This window comes from Trematomus bernacchii, unplaced genomic scaffold (genome assembly GCF_902827165.1).
Source record: "Trematomus bernacchii unplaced genomic scaffold, fTreBer1.1, whole genome shotgun sequence".
NCBI classification, from domain to species: Eukaryota; Metazoa; Chordata; class Actinopteri; order Perciformes; family Nototheniidae; genus Trematomus; species Trematomus bernacchii.
The window spans coordinates 2,476,543-2,494,381 of NW_022987705.1; the positions used below are offsets into that span (position 1 = coordinate 2,476,543).

The window sequence follows — 17,839 nt, forward strand, 5'->3', positions numbered from 1 at the left end:
AAAACAAGAAAAAGACATTCAGCTGTCGCAAAAATGCTGTTGAAAATATGAACAGTGGAGGAACTAATGGTCTACAACTGAATTGATTGTATTATTTCTTTAGATAAGAACAACGATTGAAGATACCCCCTGGAACTTTCATTTGAACAAACAGTTATGATGTACATCTGTGTCTGACTTGATCAATAATGCCACTTCTCCATAGGGTACCTTTAATCTGTCCAACTTGAATACACTACAGCTAGCATTGATGAAAGTATCACAGTGCGCATACAATCACCAACTCTAAAACAAATGGATGGAAAGTAAAATCATATTATGAAGCCTTTGCATATGTGCTCACGCTTAACACCTTAAACACAGTGAGCAGATAGGAAAGGATCAGTGAAGGGGAATGGCCAACAACAAACATCTTTTTTCATGTCATTAATGGTTTGTTATGACAAAAAGAAGACGAAGGATGCTCCCTTTTGTGAGCCGAACACAAAACAATGCATGGACTTGCAGTGGTATAATAACATCCAGGTTAAAACAACAATAATATAAATAGGAGGAGACGTAGGACTGTTTTTTACAAAATGAGGAAAGGACGAGGTTATTAGGTGTAATGTATGGGGGGGGGTAATAACATCAGAGCAGAGGACTGTTGTGCTATGGAGGATGAGACAAAGAGGTGGTTTAATTTAAAGTACCTGTTACCCTGAGGGCTTCTCCAGCTTGTGAGAGAGAGGCAAATGTATCAGAGAGACAAAAGCAGGAAGAATGACACAAAAACTAAGCTCATTGGATGCGAGACAAAGCAGCAGAAAGAGGCTAATTCTCCATCACCGACACTTACATTAAAAATATCTTGTCTAATGAGCAGAATTTGAGCAAGCATCTGTAATACATCATTTAACAACGAAAAAGGCAGGATGATCTTAGTGTTTTAAATACACAATACACTCAGTGTTCTTTGTACAGTTGCTGAAATTCCAATAATTTAATGAAAAGGAAGTTGGCACCAACCTGGGCAGCTGGGGCTGTTTCAGTCTTGGCAACCTCAGGTGGCAGAGCTTGAGAGGAGCGGGAGCGTGGGGGGGGTTTGGGAGAGGCTAGGCCCTGCGGAGACCCTGCAGAGGCAGCAGAGGAAGCAGGGGGTCCGACTTTAGGAGCCTGCTGTGGCTGGAGTGGAGCTTGAAGGGTGGGCTGCATGGGGGCCTGGAGCTGGGGCTGAGCTACAGGGGCCGCTGAGTGGGGCTGCATGTGAGGCTGCATGTGGGGCTGCATGGGGGCCTGCATGGGGGCCTGCATGGGGGCCTGCATGGGGGCCTGCATGGGGGCCTGCAGGGGGGCCTGCAGGGGGGCTTGCATGGGGGCCTGCAGGGGGGGCGGAGCCTGGGGTCTCGCTATCTGGGGCTCTGCTGGAGGAACACCTGAGGGAGGAAACGGGACAGAGTTCAGGCTTCAGCGCATCTCATTAAAAGGTCACCTATTATGCAAAATCCACTTTTCATGTCCTTTGTACACAAAGATGTGTCCCCTCTGTGTAAAGAGATTCTGATAGTTTCAGGAAAAAAGATTCTCTCACTTTTTGTCCTGATCCATTTATATAAAAACCTGTGAGCTGATGAGATTTTGGTCACTTTGTGATGTCATAATGTTTTTTTGGGTTGTGTAACCATTAGCCAATCACCAACCAAGGTAACCCCCCTGCCCACCTTATCACCTGAATCTCCTCCTAGAGCACCATTAGGCGCTTTCACACCAAGTACTTTGCCGTACTTAGTTCATCAGAACTCTTTAGTTCTGATGAACTAAAGAGCAGATCGTGTTCACACCGGAATAAGTCCCTGAGGGAGGATTAGGCAAATGAAGCCGCTGACGTCACTTCTTCTTCTTCTGCTTTGGGTTTACTGGCAGACTGCAAACAACTTCACGGCGTATACTGCCACCCGAAGTCCTCGGCCGGAAGTCCCCCCCGAGTAAATCGCCAGAACGCCGACACCTCCTCATCTGCACCGCCCCCACCTTTTATTTTGTGTTGCCATAAGTTAGTCTCTCTCCGTTGGTGCGCTGGGCTAATGCTAATGCTAATAATGCTAATGCGAGCAAATAAAATGGCGGCTTCACAAAACCTTTTGGGAGTTTTACGGGGCGTGGTTTGCAATCCGCCCAGCCAATCAGAAATGGGAACCTTTTTCTCCCCAGGAAAGTACCTGCTCTCTAGCAGGGACTGAAAAGGGGGTGAAAAGGTTCTCATGAACTAAGTTCTAGTTCCGGATTTTTTTGGTGTGAACGCACATTTTCGGAACTATACTGGGAAAAGTACTCCGGTGTGAAAGCACCTATTGTGTTCTTTTTAACCAAATATCTCTCAGAGGGGCGTGGGGAGTGGCTCCTTATTTTCATCTAAAGTAACAGACCCAGAATCAGCACTTTTGAAACAGGGCTGAAACAGAGGGGATTATGGGATGCTGCAATGATCTGTTTGGTGTTTGGAGCCAAACACTTCAGAGACACGTTTTGTATATATCTGAGACCTATAATATATTGATGAAAAACAGTATAATAGGGGACCTTTAATAACCATTCTAGCATTGGTGATTGCCCTTTGGGAAAACACTTTTTCTTACCCAGAGGCAGGTCCGTGGGTTTGGCCAGAGCAGGTCGTGGGGCCCCGGGGTGGTTGTCTGGGATGGGTCGAGGGGCCCCAGGATGCACCTCTGTGATGGGCCTGGGGGCTCCAGGGTGAGAGGGAGGTTGTTGGCGAGACTGAGGGGGTATGCTGATCACCCCGGCTCGAGGAGGGATATTCTGGATGATGAAAAAAGGAATAGAGAATAGAAAGTATTGACAAATTGGGTAAAAATCCGTTAAAAATAGGATAATCTTTTGAATTCAGATGTATACTCACTGGTCTGGGAGCACCTGCAGGTCCAGTAGACCCCACTGCTACCTGGCCTCGTGCTGAAAGAGTACACAGACAAACATGAGCCAAAAATCTTACAATTTGATATTCATCAAGTAGGCTGTGTCCCCTGGAGAGAGATGTAAGGAATAGCAGTAGGAAGATGGGAGCAAATTAACAAAGATAACAGAATCACACACGAGTGCACTGAAAACCCCCCCTCAACCTATGACAGATCAAATTCCCCAGGGCTGACTTCATAATTAATGATGATTCAATCTTTCCCGAGCTGCAGGAGGTCTGGAGGAGAGGCAGGCCTTGTTCTGTGAGCCAACTGCTTACCACACACGCCTCCTCTTACACTATTCTCCCACTGAACCCCTCTCAGTGCCCGCGAACATGTTCCCACGCGACTAAGATGTCTGCTTCTGTGTAATACTTCACTGTAGGGTCACCCAAAGTAAGCTAACCCTGCTAATTACACACGCCGCTGCTGTGAGGGTGGGATTCAGCTAACCTCACACACAAACTTCCCAATAAATCCACGTTGTTATTGTTTGTTTGTGTTTTTTGTAATCATTTGTTCTCTTTGTACATACAATCAGTACAGACCATTGTCTCATTTGTATGCATATATTTTGCTTTCCACTTCTAAATGACAAACATTACTTATGCATTGTCGAAACGCAATAAAAATATTTTTGATCAGAAACTTCCCGATAAAGATGTTGTTTAATGGAAAGAACTCGTACTTAAATATGCAAACACCCTTTATCGTCATAGACCACATGTGTCAAACTCAAGGCCCGGGGGCCAAATCAGGCCCTTGGTGGATTTAATTTCGGCCCGCAGGATAATTTCTAATTACTATTAGATCTGGCCCGCCGGTATATTGCACGCAAACCTTCACTCAATCCTGAGGGTCTCCTCAGCTCAGAGCCTGACCCCAAACATTGATGAACTTGCACCCAAGATGAGATGCCAAGTATCTGGCTTGAACTAGCATCACAGAGCAGCAACCTGAGTTTAATGGATGTTTCCTTCTGCACTTTCTTTCTTGAGACAACAGGGCATGTTTGGTTTTTTCTTTGAGGGAAATAGTTTTTTTGAAGCTGTTGTTGGCCTGTGGAAAAATGTAATCATAAGAAATGACTCCAAGCTGCAGATAGAGCCATGAGAAATGAATGCAACTGATTATTTAATGTTGTTTTTATAGGCAATAATTTAAGCTTTGTTAGGTCCAGGTTTAATATGTGCAATAAGTTCATTTCAATAAGTTTTGCAATAAACATTGAACCAGTCCAGCCCTCGACTAGTACCCATTTTTTTATTTTGGCCCACTGTGTATTTGAGTTTGACACCCCTGATCTAGACGAATGCTAATTGAGGCTGCACGGTGCTTTTTGCCGGCACTCACCTGTAGCGGCCTCAGGCCGAGGAAGAGCGGGGCTTTTTGGTCCTTTGCAGCACAAAGGAAACCAAACGATATTAGTGTTATACACAAAAGGGTAATACTGGTGATATGAAGCAGGGGTACCTAATGACAACACTGTACAAGAAGCACTAGGAGGAGCGTATGGTGGTAATACTGCAGCCGAGCAGTGAAGCCTGAGATGCTGGGAGTCTAAATATCTTTCTGCCGGATGAGGATTTCCTCACTAATCACAGTGGATTACTGCAGCAGAGCTGACATTAAAACCATGGACCAAAGGGATGTTCCTTTACACCATGTTATCTCCCCATGAAAACACTAGGATCACCATATCTATACCCTTTTAGTGCATTATAATGTGATTAAAACAGACTTGATCTGATGCACATCGTCCCTATTGCACAACTTTTAGACTTAAACAAAATTGTTACCAGCAACCTAAAACACCAAAGTATTACAGAGGGAAATGACTGCTCTACTTGTAATTCCTTTTTGTAATCATAACAATAGTTCATATGGATACATTATAAGTATAAACACAACTCAAAATGAAGTTGAAAGAAAACAGTCAGATGTTTCCCGATTTAACCTCTATCATTTTTTATTCCCAGTCTTTTTGCATTTAAGTAAGCCAAATATATTTTTACAACAGCCTACCAAACACATCTCTCTCTCTCTTACAAACACACAAAGGCCTGATAAGGCCCAGAATAAATAATTAGTCAACAGTGAACCATCAATGTCAATACAGGCATTGATGACTGGGTCAAGGACAACAGCAATCAGGGGACATTTAAAGCCTGTCCAGTTACCTTCACTTCTTCTCCTACCAAACGGTGAGCGAGGAACTTGGCAATAGTCTTAGATTAAAAGAGGTAAACAATATTTTAATATGAAAAAACATAAACATTGTGACTTACCAGCTACTCTATCTATCTACTCCTACGTTAAATACATTCGGAAGAGGCGGCAAAACCCACAAGAACACCTAGACTAGTAAATAACAACACTTGTATAGTACTCACAGATATATATCCACTAACATCAGAAATGACAGGGGAGTGAAATTAGACATGACTCAGCAACCACTTGGCCTATTTACACATCAAATTGTATTCTCCGATTTATTTGGGTGGATAGCTTTTGGAACATTTAATTTAATAAGTTAGTACGCTTAAACTTAACCCAAGTACAGTTCCAATCAGGTGCATCCAGTCAGGTTTAAGAGAGGGTTCAAGTCATCTGGATGGTCCAGTGAATGAATAGACTTTTGTTTCGAAACATCACACAATCATCTGCACACTAACTTTGTTCTGTTTAAAACTGAAATGAGCATTGCAACTGACAGCTTCCTAAATCAGGACTAATGCAATGTGCTTCTGTGTGGAGCGTCAGATGGAAAGTAGCAGCCGCTATGTTGAATGCTTCAGCAATGTAAGCACATAAGCACACAGTCTCACTCTAATCACTTTACCTCCAGAGTGCCTTCTAACTGGCAGAGGGCTCATGCCTCCTTCAGGTGTGAGGAGAAGCAGTGGGACAAAGTTGAAAATGTTAACACCTGCTTTAAGTGTCTTACTGTACCACGGTGAAAAGTTAAATATCCACACTTGCAATGTAGGATTTTATTTGTATTCTTCGACGAAGAGCATGCTTGTGTAATTTAACAGAGGGTTGAAACCTTACCTGAAGGTGGCGGTGGGCGTTGAGGGGGTGCTGGTCTGGCTGGGGGGGCGCCGGGCCGAGGGGGCGGTGGGCGTTTGGGCTCCATAGATGTAGGGGCACCGGGCTGGAAGTCAACAGGAGGCCCTGGAAGGATTTAAGCAGTTCAAATGAAAAAGGGGGCGGTTTAACTGAGCAGCGTTTCACCATGTGCAATTGTTTCCAGAATATCTGTGACTAGTTTACATACTAATACTGTATTTTACATTTTTGTTTTATGATTTTCATTTTTATTCTATTTTATCTTTATTTGTTTTACCTTGTGTGAATCCTGTTTTTCACTCTGACCCTGCTATAAACGCCTGAATTTCCCCACGGGGATAAGTTAAGTCATCTTATCTTACATTCACACAATACAAAAAAAAATGGGTTTTCCCACCATTTCTACTAAATTGAAAATTGGAGGATGTCTTGGTGACTTAAAAGTAAAGGTTATAATCACATAATCACATAATTTCCTGTGAGCAGATCACACTGGTCAATCACACTGTAAATCAAGCCTTAGAATAGAATGGGAGGGATGAAACCCCTCTGTAATGGTCACACATGCAGAGCACACAGCACACACAGTGAAATGTGTTCTCTGCTTTTAACCCATCCTAGTGCCAGGAGTCTAGTACGAGGAGCAGTGGGCAGCTATTGTACAGCGCCCGGGGAGAAATGGGAGTGGGGGGGGGGGGTGTCCGGTGCCTTGCTCAAGGGCACCACGGCAGGGCCCAGGAGGTGAACTGGGACCTCTCCAAGTAGCAGTCCACACTCCATCTTTAGGTCTGTTCGGGGACTTGAACCGGCGACCCTACAGCTCACAGTCCAAGCCCCTACTGACTGAGCCACTGCCTTATTTCTGTTAGTCTAAAGAGAAACAAACAAACACACACAAGAGCACTACAAAAACTAATTTCAAAAGGAAACTGGAAGACACACTACAAGCCCTCGAACACTAGACAGATTAAATAATCACACTTTGAACTTTACCTGGAAACTCATCCCTTAATGATGGGGGGCTTAAATCTGTTTCAGTGCGTTATAAACAGAACAGAATAACAGTTTATATTCCAGCAGGCAGACACTGGAGCCTCAGCTGATTGTTGGACTGTGCGTTTAGCAACATGATACCAGGTGTGTGTCATGCTGCACATCTAATATTTACCCTGTGTTGGTCGGGAGGGGCCTCCACGAGTCGGCCTGCTGGGGCCGGGAGGTTCTCCGTGGGTGGGGGAGGGACAGGGACTGCCGCGGGGGGAGGGGAGGGGAGAGGACCCAGGGGCGGACCCTGCTCCAGGCTGAAGGTGCTGGGGAAGGATCTCCTCCACCTCATCGTCCACATCACCTGGGAAAAGACGGCAGGAATTCATCAATCCATGCCCGCTGATCGTCTTTGTTTGTCCTTAAAGGTTTGTACTCCACCCACCCCAACCCTCCCTTATGTTATAAAGCAGTTTGGAGTCCCAGAAAAGCGCTATATAAATATAATGTATTACAGAGGTGGGAAGTAGTGGAGTACAAATACTTCGTTACTGTACTTAAGTATATTTTTCTGGTATCAGTACTTTACTCCACTACTTATTTTTCTGACGACTTTTTACTTTGACTTCTTACATGTTGAACACAAATACCTGTACTTTCTACTTCTTACATTTTGAACACAAATACCTGTACTTTCTACTTCTTACATTTTCCAAACAGGCTGGTTCCTTTAGTCTGAATGTGTGTTTGGTGGCGTGATCATTATTATTTAGAGTCATTGCGTGCCTATTGATTTGAACACGATCCGTGTATCCATCATTTCCTGGTCTTCTCTAAAGAAGAGGGACCAATGAAAACGTTGTCATGTTGCCGTTGTTCAGCATGGAAACATTCATTAGCTAACAATGACATTATTGTTCTATTAATATAAAGGGAGGTCAGGTACTCTTTAAAACAGCTGCTAGTTATGGGTACTTTTTACTGAAGTACATTTAAAAGCCCATACTTCTTTACTTTTACTTGAGTAAAGAAGTTTAGTCAGTACTTCTACTTTTACCAGAGTATCTTTAAACAGGAGTATCTGTACTTCTACTTGAGTAAAGGATGTGTGATGTGTGTACTTTTGCCATATCTGATGTATTATTATTATGTACTTGAAACTAGCTACGTTAATAGAATCCACATTTCTGAAGTAAATGATTGGTATTGTTTAGCCATCGTCCCTCACCTTCCATATCGTAATCATCATCGCCCATGTCTGTGTCTTCAGCGAGCAGCGTGGAGCTCGCTGAGGTGGGGATGCTTCCACAGATCCTCTCCACGCTCATCTCGTCCTCAAGATTCTTGATCCAGCCTGGACTCTTAAGACGGATGTCGATCATCTTGCCAAGGACCTACAATATAACCGAGGTAATAGATGAAAGAAGTAGAGATGGTTAGAATTGACAGGGGGCATTAAAACAATGTGTTTTTTGGTTTAAATGATAAAGATTGATACACATTTTATATTACTAATGCTAAGACTTAAAAATTAACTAATACAGTTGTGACGGCCGCACATTGATTTAAGGTGTTTCTTCTAAACTGTAGTAAGTAAGTAAGTAAGTAAAGTGTATTTATAAAGCGCTTTTCACAGACAAAGTCACAAAGTGCTTGACAAAACAATAAAACATCATCATAGGAATCGTACAATGATAAATGAACACACAAGCCACGTGTTAAGAAGTCATAAAAGCACCAAAACACAATAAAAACACAATAAAACATAATGAAAACAAAACAAAAACGTAGTATAAAATAGAATAAAACCAAGCACACCGGTTACCCAAACGCCTGCCCAAACAGGAATGTCTTTAAATGAGCTTTAAAGGAGTCAACAGAGTCAGCAGACCGTAGATGAGCGGGCAGAGCGTTCCATAGCTTAGGAGCCACGGCTTCGAACGCTCGATCACCGCGGGTCTTAAGGTGGGAACGTGGGACAGACAGTAAATTGTAGTGGCAGGGGGAAAGGTTTAAGGCATGCTGTTTTATCATGAAATTAACTATGATACATGTATATTATCCTCGCAACTACAGTTGTTAATGTCCACTGTTATGTACGGTTTGAGGGTGTGGGTCATTAAGCCTCATCTGCATATTCACCTGTCGCGGCGCGCCCAGAGGCTTTTTAGTGGGCGCGTCACCGGGACGCCAGGGGTTGGTTCTCACGGGAGGAGGAAGCGTGTGTGTGGCGAATGCGGGTATTCAGCGGGATATTTAAAGTGGACCTATCATGCTATATTTGAATAATATAGTGTAGGACCATACCTATATAAGGCATATTTATACTTTTTTTTTTTCAAAATACCAAACAGATCATGCATTTTAGCCATGCCTCATTTCGCTCAATTTGACAATTTCTAGCTCTGTTTTTGCAAGGGCTGATTCTGTGAGAACAGCACCATCTACTGGCCTGGCATATGTACTACAGCGTCTCCAGCGCTTTCGAACGGCAATGGCCGTGGCTGTCTCCTCCTGATTGGTGGAGTTGGCCCAATAGCCGTAGCGCCACTGTCCTTCAAATCTGGATCAGTTTTTATCAGATCCGTTGCAGCCCCTTTTTTAGAGATTTGGGTATGGAGGAAAATAGAGAGGGTTGTGTTTTCTGACACTTGGTGAGTTCCCTGGAACACCGGGGACACATATTCATGTATAAAAGAAGTACAAAAGTGCATTTTGCATGATAGGTCCCCTTTAAGTTTCCTCAGCATGTATATATATATGTTAAAATGCAACGGGGGAAGTAACTGAAAGTAACCGTATGTGGATATTGCATCGACCAACCTGGAAGCACGTCTCCGTGGAGAGGACGCACACAGATAGAGAGAGATTGCTCCACAGGGTGAGATCGCTCCTTTGTGCCACGCCGATCATCGTGTTTTCTATAGCTTAAATAGGCCTACAAACATTTCAGTTTTTTGCTGCCGACGGGCGCAGGAGCCAGGGCCGTTTCTAGCTTTTTGGGGGCCCTATGCAAGATGCTGTTTGGGGGCCCTAGTTTTTTTAACTACAATGGGGGGATTTCGAAGCCTTTAAGAGGATCTGTGGAGATGCATCAATCTGTTACACTTTAAGAGGAAAACAGGCTAATTTCACGAAAACCAAGCAATTGAAACTTACAAAAAATTACATTAAAAAGGTAAACAATAAGGCTCCTCTAAGTCAATAAATGCAAGAGATGCAGCATTTTCTCAACAATGTGACAGCCCAACGATGATTTGGACTTTATTTCCCCACAAACACAAGCCACAGCTTTGCTATCATTGCAGTTTAGTTGTGTTTATATCCTACATTTGATTTGTAAGCATATAATGCTTCACAGAACACTTGGCTGTCTACAAATAAAGACAGCTAATTTTAATTCTCCCCAAATATATTGAGGCTGAACCTGAACTTTCAGTTTGGGGGCCCCCTAGTGGCCGCGGGGGCCCTATGCATCTGCACAGTCCGCCTATAGGAAGAAACGGCCCTGGCAGGAGCAACAGCCTTTTTTTTCAATGAACTATAGTGGCCTGGATTAGGCAGTAAAGACAATTTCGGTTTATCGCCGAGCTGACTTTTTGTTGAGTTTTGTTTGTGTTTTGCTTGGCTGGAAAACTGTGAATATAATTGAATAACGTATAAAACCTGTCTTTGTTTATTTTGTGAATGTGTGGATGGAGACAGTAGTAAATACAATTCCGTGGGGACTATTTTGTGGAAAGAGTAGATTTTCCATTTATCAGTTCTATTTTGCCTTTATAATATTATTTCATATCAAGAACCCCTTGTGTGTTTATTTAACACAGCTATCTTTGATAGTTGAACGTTACACAGTGATGACTTACAGTGGAAGCGCTGAGAGAAAGAGCAGCAAGAGCAGAGTAACCTTCCAGGAAAGTCACCCACATCTTCTCCTCCACAAACCTGCATAAACAAGGACATGGTCAATGCAGTCTCAGCGTCTGAAGGTGATGCGTGTCTGTCTGTGTCGGGATGTAAGTCTCACCTGATGAGGATGACGTCCCCAAAGTTAGTAAACTTGTCCAGCAGCTCGTCTATGAGCTCATCGCTGAAGTAATCGTCGGGGCCGGAGGCGCAGAGTGACACCAGGATGGTCCCGTCTGGGGGTCCCTGCAGGGCGATGACCTCTTTGTAGACCTGGTGCCGCGCCTCGGGGTCCACCTCCAGGATGTCCACGTCTATGATCGACACCACGGGCCTAAAGAAGGACAGGAGGATAGTGATGTTTAATTAAAGAGTAAATGACACTTCAGAGGATATGTGATTAGTTGGTTCCACTTTACAGGACATAGATGTGACATAAGAAGGAAATGAAGCAAAGGATATTGCTAAAGGTGAAACGGTTACACAGTCAGGTCCATAAATATGTGGACATTGACACCATTTTCATCATTTTGGCTCTGTACACCACTACAATTAACTTGAAATTAAACACTCAATATGTGCTTTAAGGGCAGACTTTCAGCTTTAATTTGAGGGTATTTACATCCAAATATTTATGGACCTGACTGTATATGTATTTTACCTGTGGTCTGAGGTCTTAAGCTCAGCCCTGTTGTAGAACTTCAGCGTCCCAGGGTTCCAGGGGTTGTCCGGATCGTCCTCGTTCTCCCCAGACGTAGTATTGGCTCCTACTACATTCATCTCCTCAGCTGCAAAACACACACAAATTCAAAAATATGACTAAAACATATTTTTGCCAGTGTTGAAATGTTGTCATGAGTTCTGAAATAGAAGGGGACGAGATTATTTAGAAATATCTGAAGAGGCTCTGCACCTGTTTTGTCGAAGTTCCACTTCCTCCTCTTCCAGAGTATGCGGTCGGTCCAGGCCGGTGTGCGGCACTTCTCACTGGTGTCATAGTCTTCTGAGAAGAGGTCATACTTATAGGTGGGAGCAAAATCTAACTTGCCCTCGATAAAACCACGGAAAACCTGTGGAAGACATTTCTGTGTTAGTATGTGTAATGCTCAATTCCGTGGTACAAACGTTTCTGTTCTGAGGAAATGAAGGTTATTAGTGATGTGAGCATGCAGGTGTACTGTAGGTCATACCAAACCAGCATTTTTCTGGTCAAACAACTGATCCCCAGCTGTCAAGGCATCCCAGTTCTGCTGTTTGATGAGCTCTTTCACTTCCTCATTGGGCAGGCCGATTCGATAGTTGAAGTCTCCGCACCAGAAAACGTAGTCATGCGAGTACAGCAGACGACCCTGGCAAAACGAGACGGATGCGGTTTAGTAATGTTATGAGAAAATGTGCTTTTAAATCACTTGTTGACAGGAAAATTACCATGGGGAAAGTCAGCCTGCGCGTGATCTCATTGTAGTCGTCATTTCTCTCCTTGACCTGTGACTGGCCAGCAGCAAAGTGGGAGCAGACGACGCAGATGCTGGTGGTGTGGAAGAGCATGCGGATGGCCACACCTCCTTTATTCCCTGTAGCCCCGCCCATCCCAGTTTTTACAGTATCCACAGCAACATCCCTGGAAGAAATATTGAATGATGAGGTTATATCTGTTCCTAGAACTGGGATTTTCTATCTTGAGAGTGTATACAGTTCTTACCTGATGTAGGGTGCGTGCTGTGGGCGGATGAAAACAAACAGACAGACTCCCACCAGCTGCTCTGAAGCCAGCAACACATACTTGTGGTCCCGTGATAAGTTTTTTTGTAGCTCAGCTGCCCAGAGTTTTTGGTTTGTAGTGCTAAGACAAAAAAAAAAAAACACGTTTTTATATTGCAGAAACCACAGAAAGACAAGCCAAAAACATAGTGCGAGTAAGGTGCTGTTTACACGAGAACGCAAATGGTTGTATCCGCTACTTTTCTCTTTCGTATAGCCCGTTCGTTCACACGAGGCCGTAACGGAAACGCGGAACGGACCCCGCAAACGATAATGGGTTCCAAGGTGGATAGATCTGCAACCGGAACGCTCTGGGGGGCCAAACGATAATTTCCTGATAACAATGAACAGGGTTCTTACACCTTTTCCAAAGTCAAATTCAAGCACTTTTCAAGCATTTTCAAGGTGCATTTTCAAGCTTTTCAAGCATCTTACAGCTGTTGTAAATGACATATTTAAATACACATACTTATACTCAAATGATTATTTCCCTACCTCACATTAAATCAGATGTTCTTTATGCTATAAACAACCAAATGTGTGTTTCATAATAGCATTCTACATGAGGATGAAAAATTAAAAATGTTAGAAAAGAAAACTAAGTTTAATACAGTTTAAACAGTAGCTACTGTCAGTAGCTACTGTCCATGCTACAGATGTTAGTGCAAAATCTACAGCTCCTCTACCACAACCATCAGCAACAAGTGGACATGGAGAATTACATGAACTACATGTTGCTAAATCCACCGCGGGGCATAAACCGAAGGGCAACCATGGCAACCATGCTCGGGGGTCTTCTTCGCTGCTTTTGGTGTATTTTGTGGCGGAAGTACAGCGCCACTTACAGGCCCGGCATATGTACTACAGCGTCTCCAGCGCTTTCGAGCGGTCTCGTGTGAACGGAATACTTTTTTGATATCGTATTCGGTTCATTTGCGTTTCGTATGCGTTTGCGTGTAAATGGGGTCTTAGAGGGACCATCCTTAATATGTTCAAATATAAGGATGTTACAAAATCCTAATGAGTAATAATAGCCTTGTCAGCTCAGCTTAATGATCATAATTCAAGACCTGAATAAATCATGGCCACATTTGAACTCCCATATCCTTTTTAATGCAATTCATGCATTTCATTTATAATTATTTATTTTTTTAAGTAAAAACAGCATTAGTGTTATGAATACTAGCCAAAAAGGAGACAGGTCAGTTATCTGAGGCTACATCATTGCATACATACCTCGCACTGACAATGTTTCCAGCATTCAGTTCAACCATTTCCTCAAAGCCAATGGCAAAGATATCTGGGGGGTTGGCTTTGCTGTCTGTAAAGAGAAGAAACACAAAATGTTCAACATCCTGTCTGGTAAAGAAAATGATGATCATATATAATTGTATGAAGATTTTGTGAGCAATATAGTGCTTTAATCAAAATAGAATCATACCTATTGTTCACAAGCAAATGCATTCACTTAGCAAATACTTAAGTAAATATACTGTATAAATAGAGATATGTCTTAATCAGTCTCTTCATGGAGTCTTGCCAGTTACCTGAGACCACATAATAAACAAGATACTGTATAACATTTGAGGTATTTAGCAAACAGATAAGAGAGTGGTATCATTCTTCTAATCAAAATCCTTTCAAGAATGCAAATACCAGTATTACCCAAAATGTCAAGCTATTTCTTACACCTAATAAATAAGAGCAACCCTATCAAACATCATTTCCAGACAGTAAATTCATCACCAGTGAGTGTGTTTTATTAAACACAGACATACCCTGGAAATCAGGATGGCCTGCCTTCTTTGGAGCATCCAACAGCCAGTCGTTGAGCGTCTGGTTTCGGAAAGCAATGCTGCGAAACTGTTTACCGCCGTTAACATTCCAGGTGCCGACACACACGCGGATCTGCTTGGGCTTCGTGTATTTATGGTAGTTCTGACACATTCCCAGCAGTACTCTTGGAGAGGCTTTAGAGGGGGAGGAGAGCAGGATTAGAGTGTAAAATGTTTGAGTGTTTGGCATGCAGGAAGGGTGGCATACAGGGAAACAAAACAATAACAGGAAGAAAATAATCAATGGGAGAACATCAAAATACAACACTGAAGCAATGTTCTAAAACATGGGGGATGGGAGAAAAAAAAAATCACACTGACATCCAAATAATCAACGTTGGTAATGGTTCCCTTGTTTCAAAATCTTTACACTAAATAATGTTGAAATTTCCTTGCAAAATTCAGCATCCTCTTATTTTTAAACACCATTTCAAAAGCCTGGTTGTTTGCATCAGACAGAGGGTAACCGCTACCAACATTGGGTTTTAAATAAAAGAACAATAATGAACACAAATGATAGGACGACTGTGATGAGATGAAAACATCCATCCACTGGGGGCAGTCTGCCAGTTACTATACCTGATTGCAAGATGGGCTCAGTGACTAATATTGTGAGCAATGAGGAGAGAAGGGAGAGAAGGGCGGGTTAACCGGTGCTTTAACGGATCATTCTAGCAGTCAGCTTTAATCTAACTGGGACAGATAGCTGACACATGGAGATTACACTCGACGCAGCGCACACAAACCCTGCTATTAGTAAGCTTCTGGCTAACAGGGATACAACAGAGACAGGTCAAAACTCGTCAAAATAGGCAAACAATTCCTCCCTGACGGAGCAGAAAAGACACATTTTCTCAGCATTAGAGGATATGGAAGCAGCATTAGTCATTTCAGGGTATATGCAGGAATGCTGAAGTCAAATATAATACCTTTTAAGACCTATTTTAAGACCCTTTCCATACATTTTAAGACCTCATCGCCACTTTGAGTTTTAACCGGTTACATTGGCGGCTATCAAGCAGTGAGCGTGCGATGTCCTGTTCAGATGACGTAAAATCCAACGGGATGCCATAAATAAAATACACAGAATCACACTACACACCTACGCAATGATTACATTCAGGGAGACTGTAGAATACAACCTCTTTGGACAATTTATATACTTATTGAAAACAAGCTACAAAATGTAATACCTTGGAAAATGCCGTTTAATACTTTTTAATAGCCTTAATTTTCGCTAAATTGATTTATCAACTTTGAATACTTTTTAAGACCCCGCGGACACCCTGTATTTATATGTACATTTGAGTGATAAAAATACATCCTATGTTGTAAAAGAGTTACCATAAAGACTGGAAGTGGTGAGCAAGGCTCGAGCTTTGTCCGCCAGATCGCTGTTGAGTGTGGAGCCCAGCCTCAGGATGTCTATGGCCTCCTGCTTAGAGCTGTCGAAGAAGTTGTTCTGGATGGTCCTCGTCACAGAACGAGCGCCATCTTTTAGCTTTCCAACCTACGAACAGACACACACACAAAAAACACCCAGATTATTAGCTCTACTCTTACTCGGTGTGAGAAATAGTCTGTAGTTCACACACCAACCACGGAAGAGAAGAAAAGCAGGAACACAGAGTAATATAGATTTATGAACTGACCAGGAAGGATCAAAACTTCACAGGAAGGTTTTTCTGATTGATGTGGTTTGATTTAATGCCACATGGTGATCATTTGAATTGGTTTGTCCTTGTTCATCCAATAGAAACAGATAATGTAGGCAACAGGAAACGATGCTGCAGTAAGATCACTCAACACGTGAGGGCACCATATCAATTTCCTTTGTTTTCTTTTTAACTTGATTTCTGTGGATCAGTAGAGGTCTCCATGGAGATTTCAAAGGTGCCAGGTCAAGACAGTATACATAACACGGAGGGACACATAATCAAGTTTTAAAAAAAAATAACCCCACCTAGCCCATCCTTCATCATCATATAACCCACAGACACTGAAATCAATAATGCACCAGAAATAGACCGACGGTTAAAATACAACATGGACTGGCTTGTTGACTTACCACAGAGGTAGAGAGGTCCAGAGGAGAGCAGAAAGAGACAGCACACAAGAGTTAAGAAACTGAAGCACACAGTTCTACACACAGAGGATCAACGCTGTCACTGCATGCACCGTAGCACACAACTAGACATTATTTAAAGTGCTATTTATGGTTTAAGATCAAAGTTCGAAGGTAACAATTAGGCCCCCCTTTGTTCCGTCAATTTTAAGAGAATTCCACTTTACTGCTCAGAGCCATTTCTTGTGATCTTCCCTCAAGCTACAACGTTAACTACATTAGCAGACCATAACTAGACTATGTATTGAGTAAATAATTGTCATGCAGTGCTTTATTTCTATGAATGAATGAATGACTGTGAACTTGTATATTTATGGGTATTAGGCGTGTCCATATTGTGTACCTTGGCCTTGCCATCCAGAGCACCGGTGCCCGCGTAGATCTTACTGACGGAGTCGCCGTTTGCAGACCACATGGTCCTAAAAACCTCCTGGAACCTGGCCACCAGCTGGGGTTTCTCTGTCAGACCCATTTCCTCCAGCTGCTTTGGTAGCATCTGGTGAGGTGAGGAACAGGAAGTAATAACTATAAGCATGAACTCAAGAAATATATGGATGCGACGGGAATCATATGCTCTTTTATAACAAAACAAAAGTCTCACCTCAAGGGCAAAGAAAGCCTGAACACTGTTGGTTCTGTCCAGACAGTCCAGGCAGTTTGTCCTTAGGGTCCCACCTTGAGTTCTACAAAGACATGTTCAAATGTTAAGAATCAAAAACCCCTTTATACTTAATTATACTTGTTTGTATTTATTTTCACCTTGCAATGCCTGTCTCTCCAGAGTAGTAGAAGAAGCCACACTCCTCTATGAACTTGCTGAGGTAGGGTTTTAGGACACTGTGCAGTTTGTCGGCCTTTCCCCCCTTCACATTTTGATGGTAGTCGAAGTTCACCATTTTCACCGCTGTTGCATGCTCTGATGCCTTCAGGTGACTCTGAGCGTGACAGAGAGAGGAAGAGGATTATCCCCTGAAATTCAAACTGAATGCGAAACTGTTGTGCGTGCATGGCCTGTCCCAGCACGGACATGCCTATTTTAGACGTTTATTTTTCTCTAACACAAAAGATGGGCATTCAAAAGAACTATGAGCCAAGTTTGCCATATATAAACAATATGTGAAGCATTTTTAAGTACTTCCCACTGCTTAAGAACCACTTTATGTTTGCATACAAAGTGAACATGAAGTGTTGTTCTGCACACT

The 17,839-nt window shown here is 42.8% G+C and overlaps 1 protein-coding gene across 10 annotated transcripts in view; it reads right to left on the reverse strand.

Moving 5' to 3' along the window:
• synj1 (synaptojanin 1) overlaps positions 1-17,839 on the reverse strand; it is a 29,359-nt gene that overhangs the window by 3,458 nt on the left and 8,062 nt on the right. For 3 of the 10 annotated variants that reach the window (XM_034140630.1, XM_034140626.1, XM_034140627.1), the window contains 21 exons: positions 17,397-17,572; positions 17,239-17,320; positions 16,981-17,133; positions 15,857-16,022; positions 14,456-14,647; positions 13,914-13,998; positions 12,619-12,759; positions 12,345-12,537; positions 12,107-12,265; positions 11,830-11,986; positions 11,578-11,704; positions 11,038-11,250; positions 10,877-10,955; positions 8,239-8,404; positions 7,195-7,374; positions 6,009-6,131; positions 5,797-5,835; positions 4,308-4,349; positions 2,897-2,949; positions 2,616-2,796; positions 1,009-1,415 (listed from right to left, as the gene is read on the reverse strand). In XM_034140630.1, the coding sequence (XP_033996521.1) occupies positions 1,009-1,415; positions 2,616-2,796; positions 2,897-2,949; positions 4,308-4,349; positions 5,797-5,835; positions 6,009-6,131; positions 7,195-7,374; positions 8,239-8,404; positions 10,877-10,955; positions 11,038-11,250; positions 11,578-11,704; positions 11,830-11,986; positions 12,107-12,265; positions 12,345-12,537; positions 12,619-12,759; positions 13,914-13,998; positions 14,456-14,647; positions 15,857-16,022; positions 16,981-17,133; positions 17,239-17,320; positions 17,397-17,572 (3,114 nt within the window). Of the gene's footprint in view, positions 1-4; positions 286-692; positions 717-1,008; positions 1,416-2,615; positions 2,797-2,896; positions 2,950-4,307; positions 4,350-5,796; positions 5,836-6,008; positions 6,132-7,194; positions 7,375-8,238; positions 8,405-10,876; positions 10,956-11,037; positions 11,251-11,577; positions 11,705-11,829; positions 11,987-12,106; positions 12,266-12,344; positions 12,538-12,618; positions 12,760-13,913; positions 13,999-14,455; positions 14,648-15,856; positions 16,023-16,980; positions 17,134-17,238; positions 17,321-17,396; positions 17,573-17,839 lie in introns of those variants that run through there. The other 7 variants (XM_034140632.1, XM_034140628.1, XM_034140631.1 and 4 more) reach the window with 5 other exon arrangements.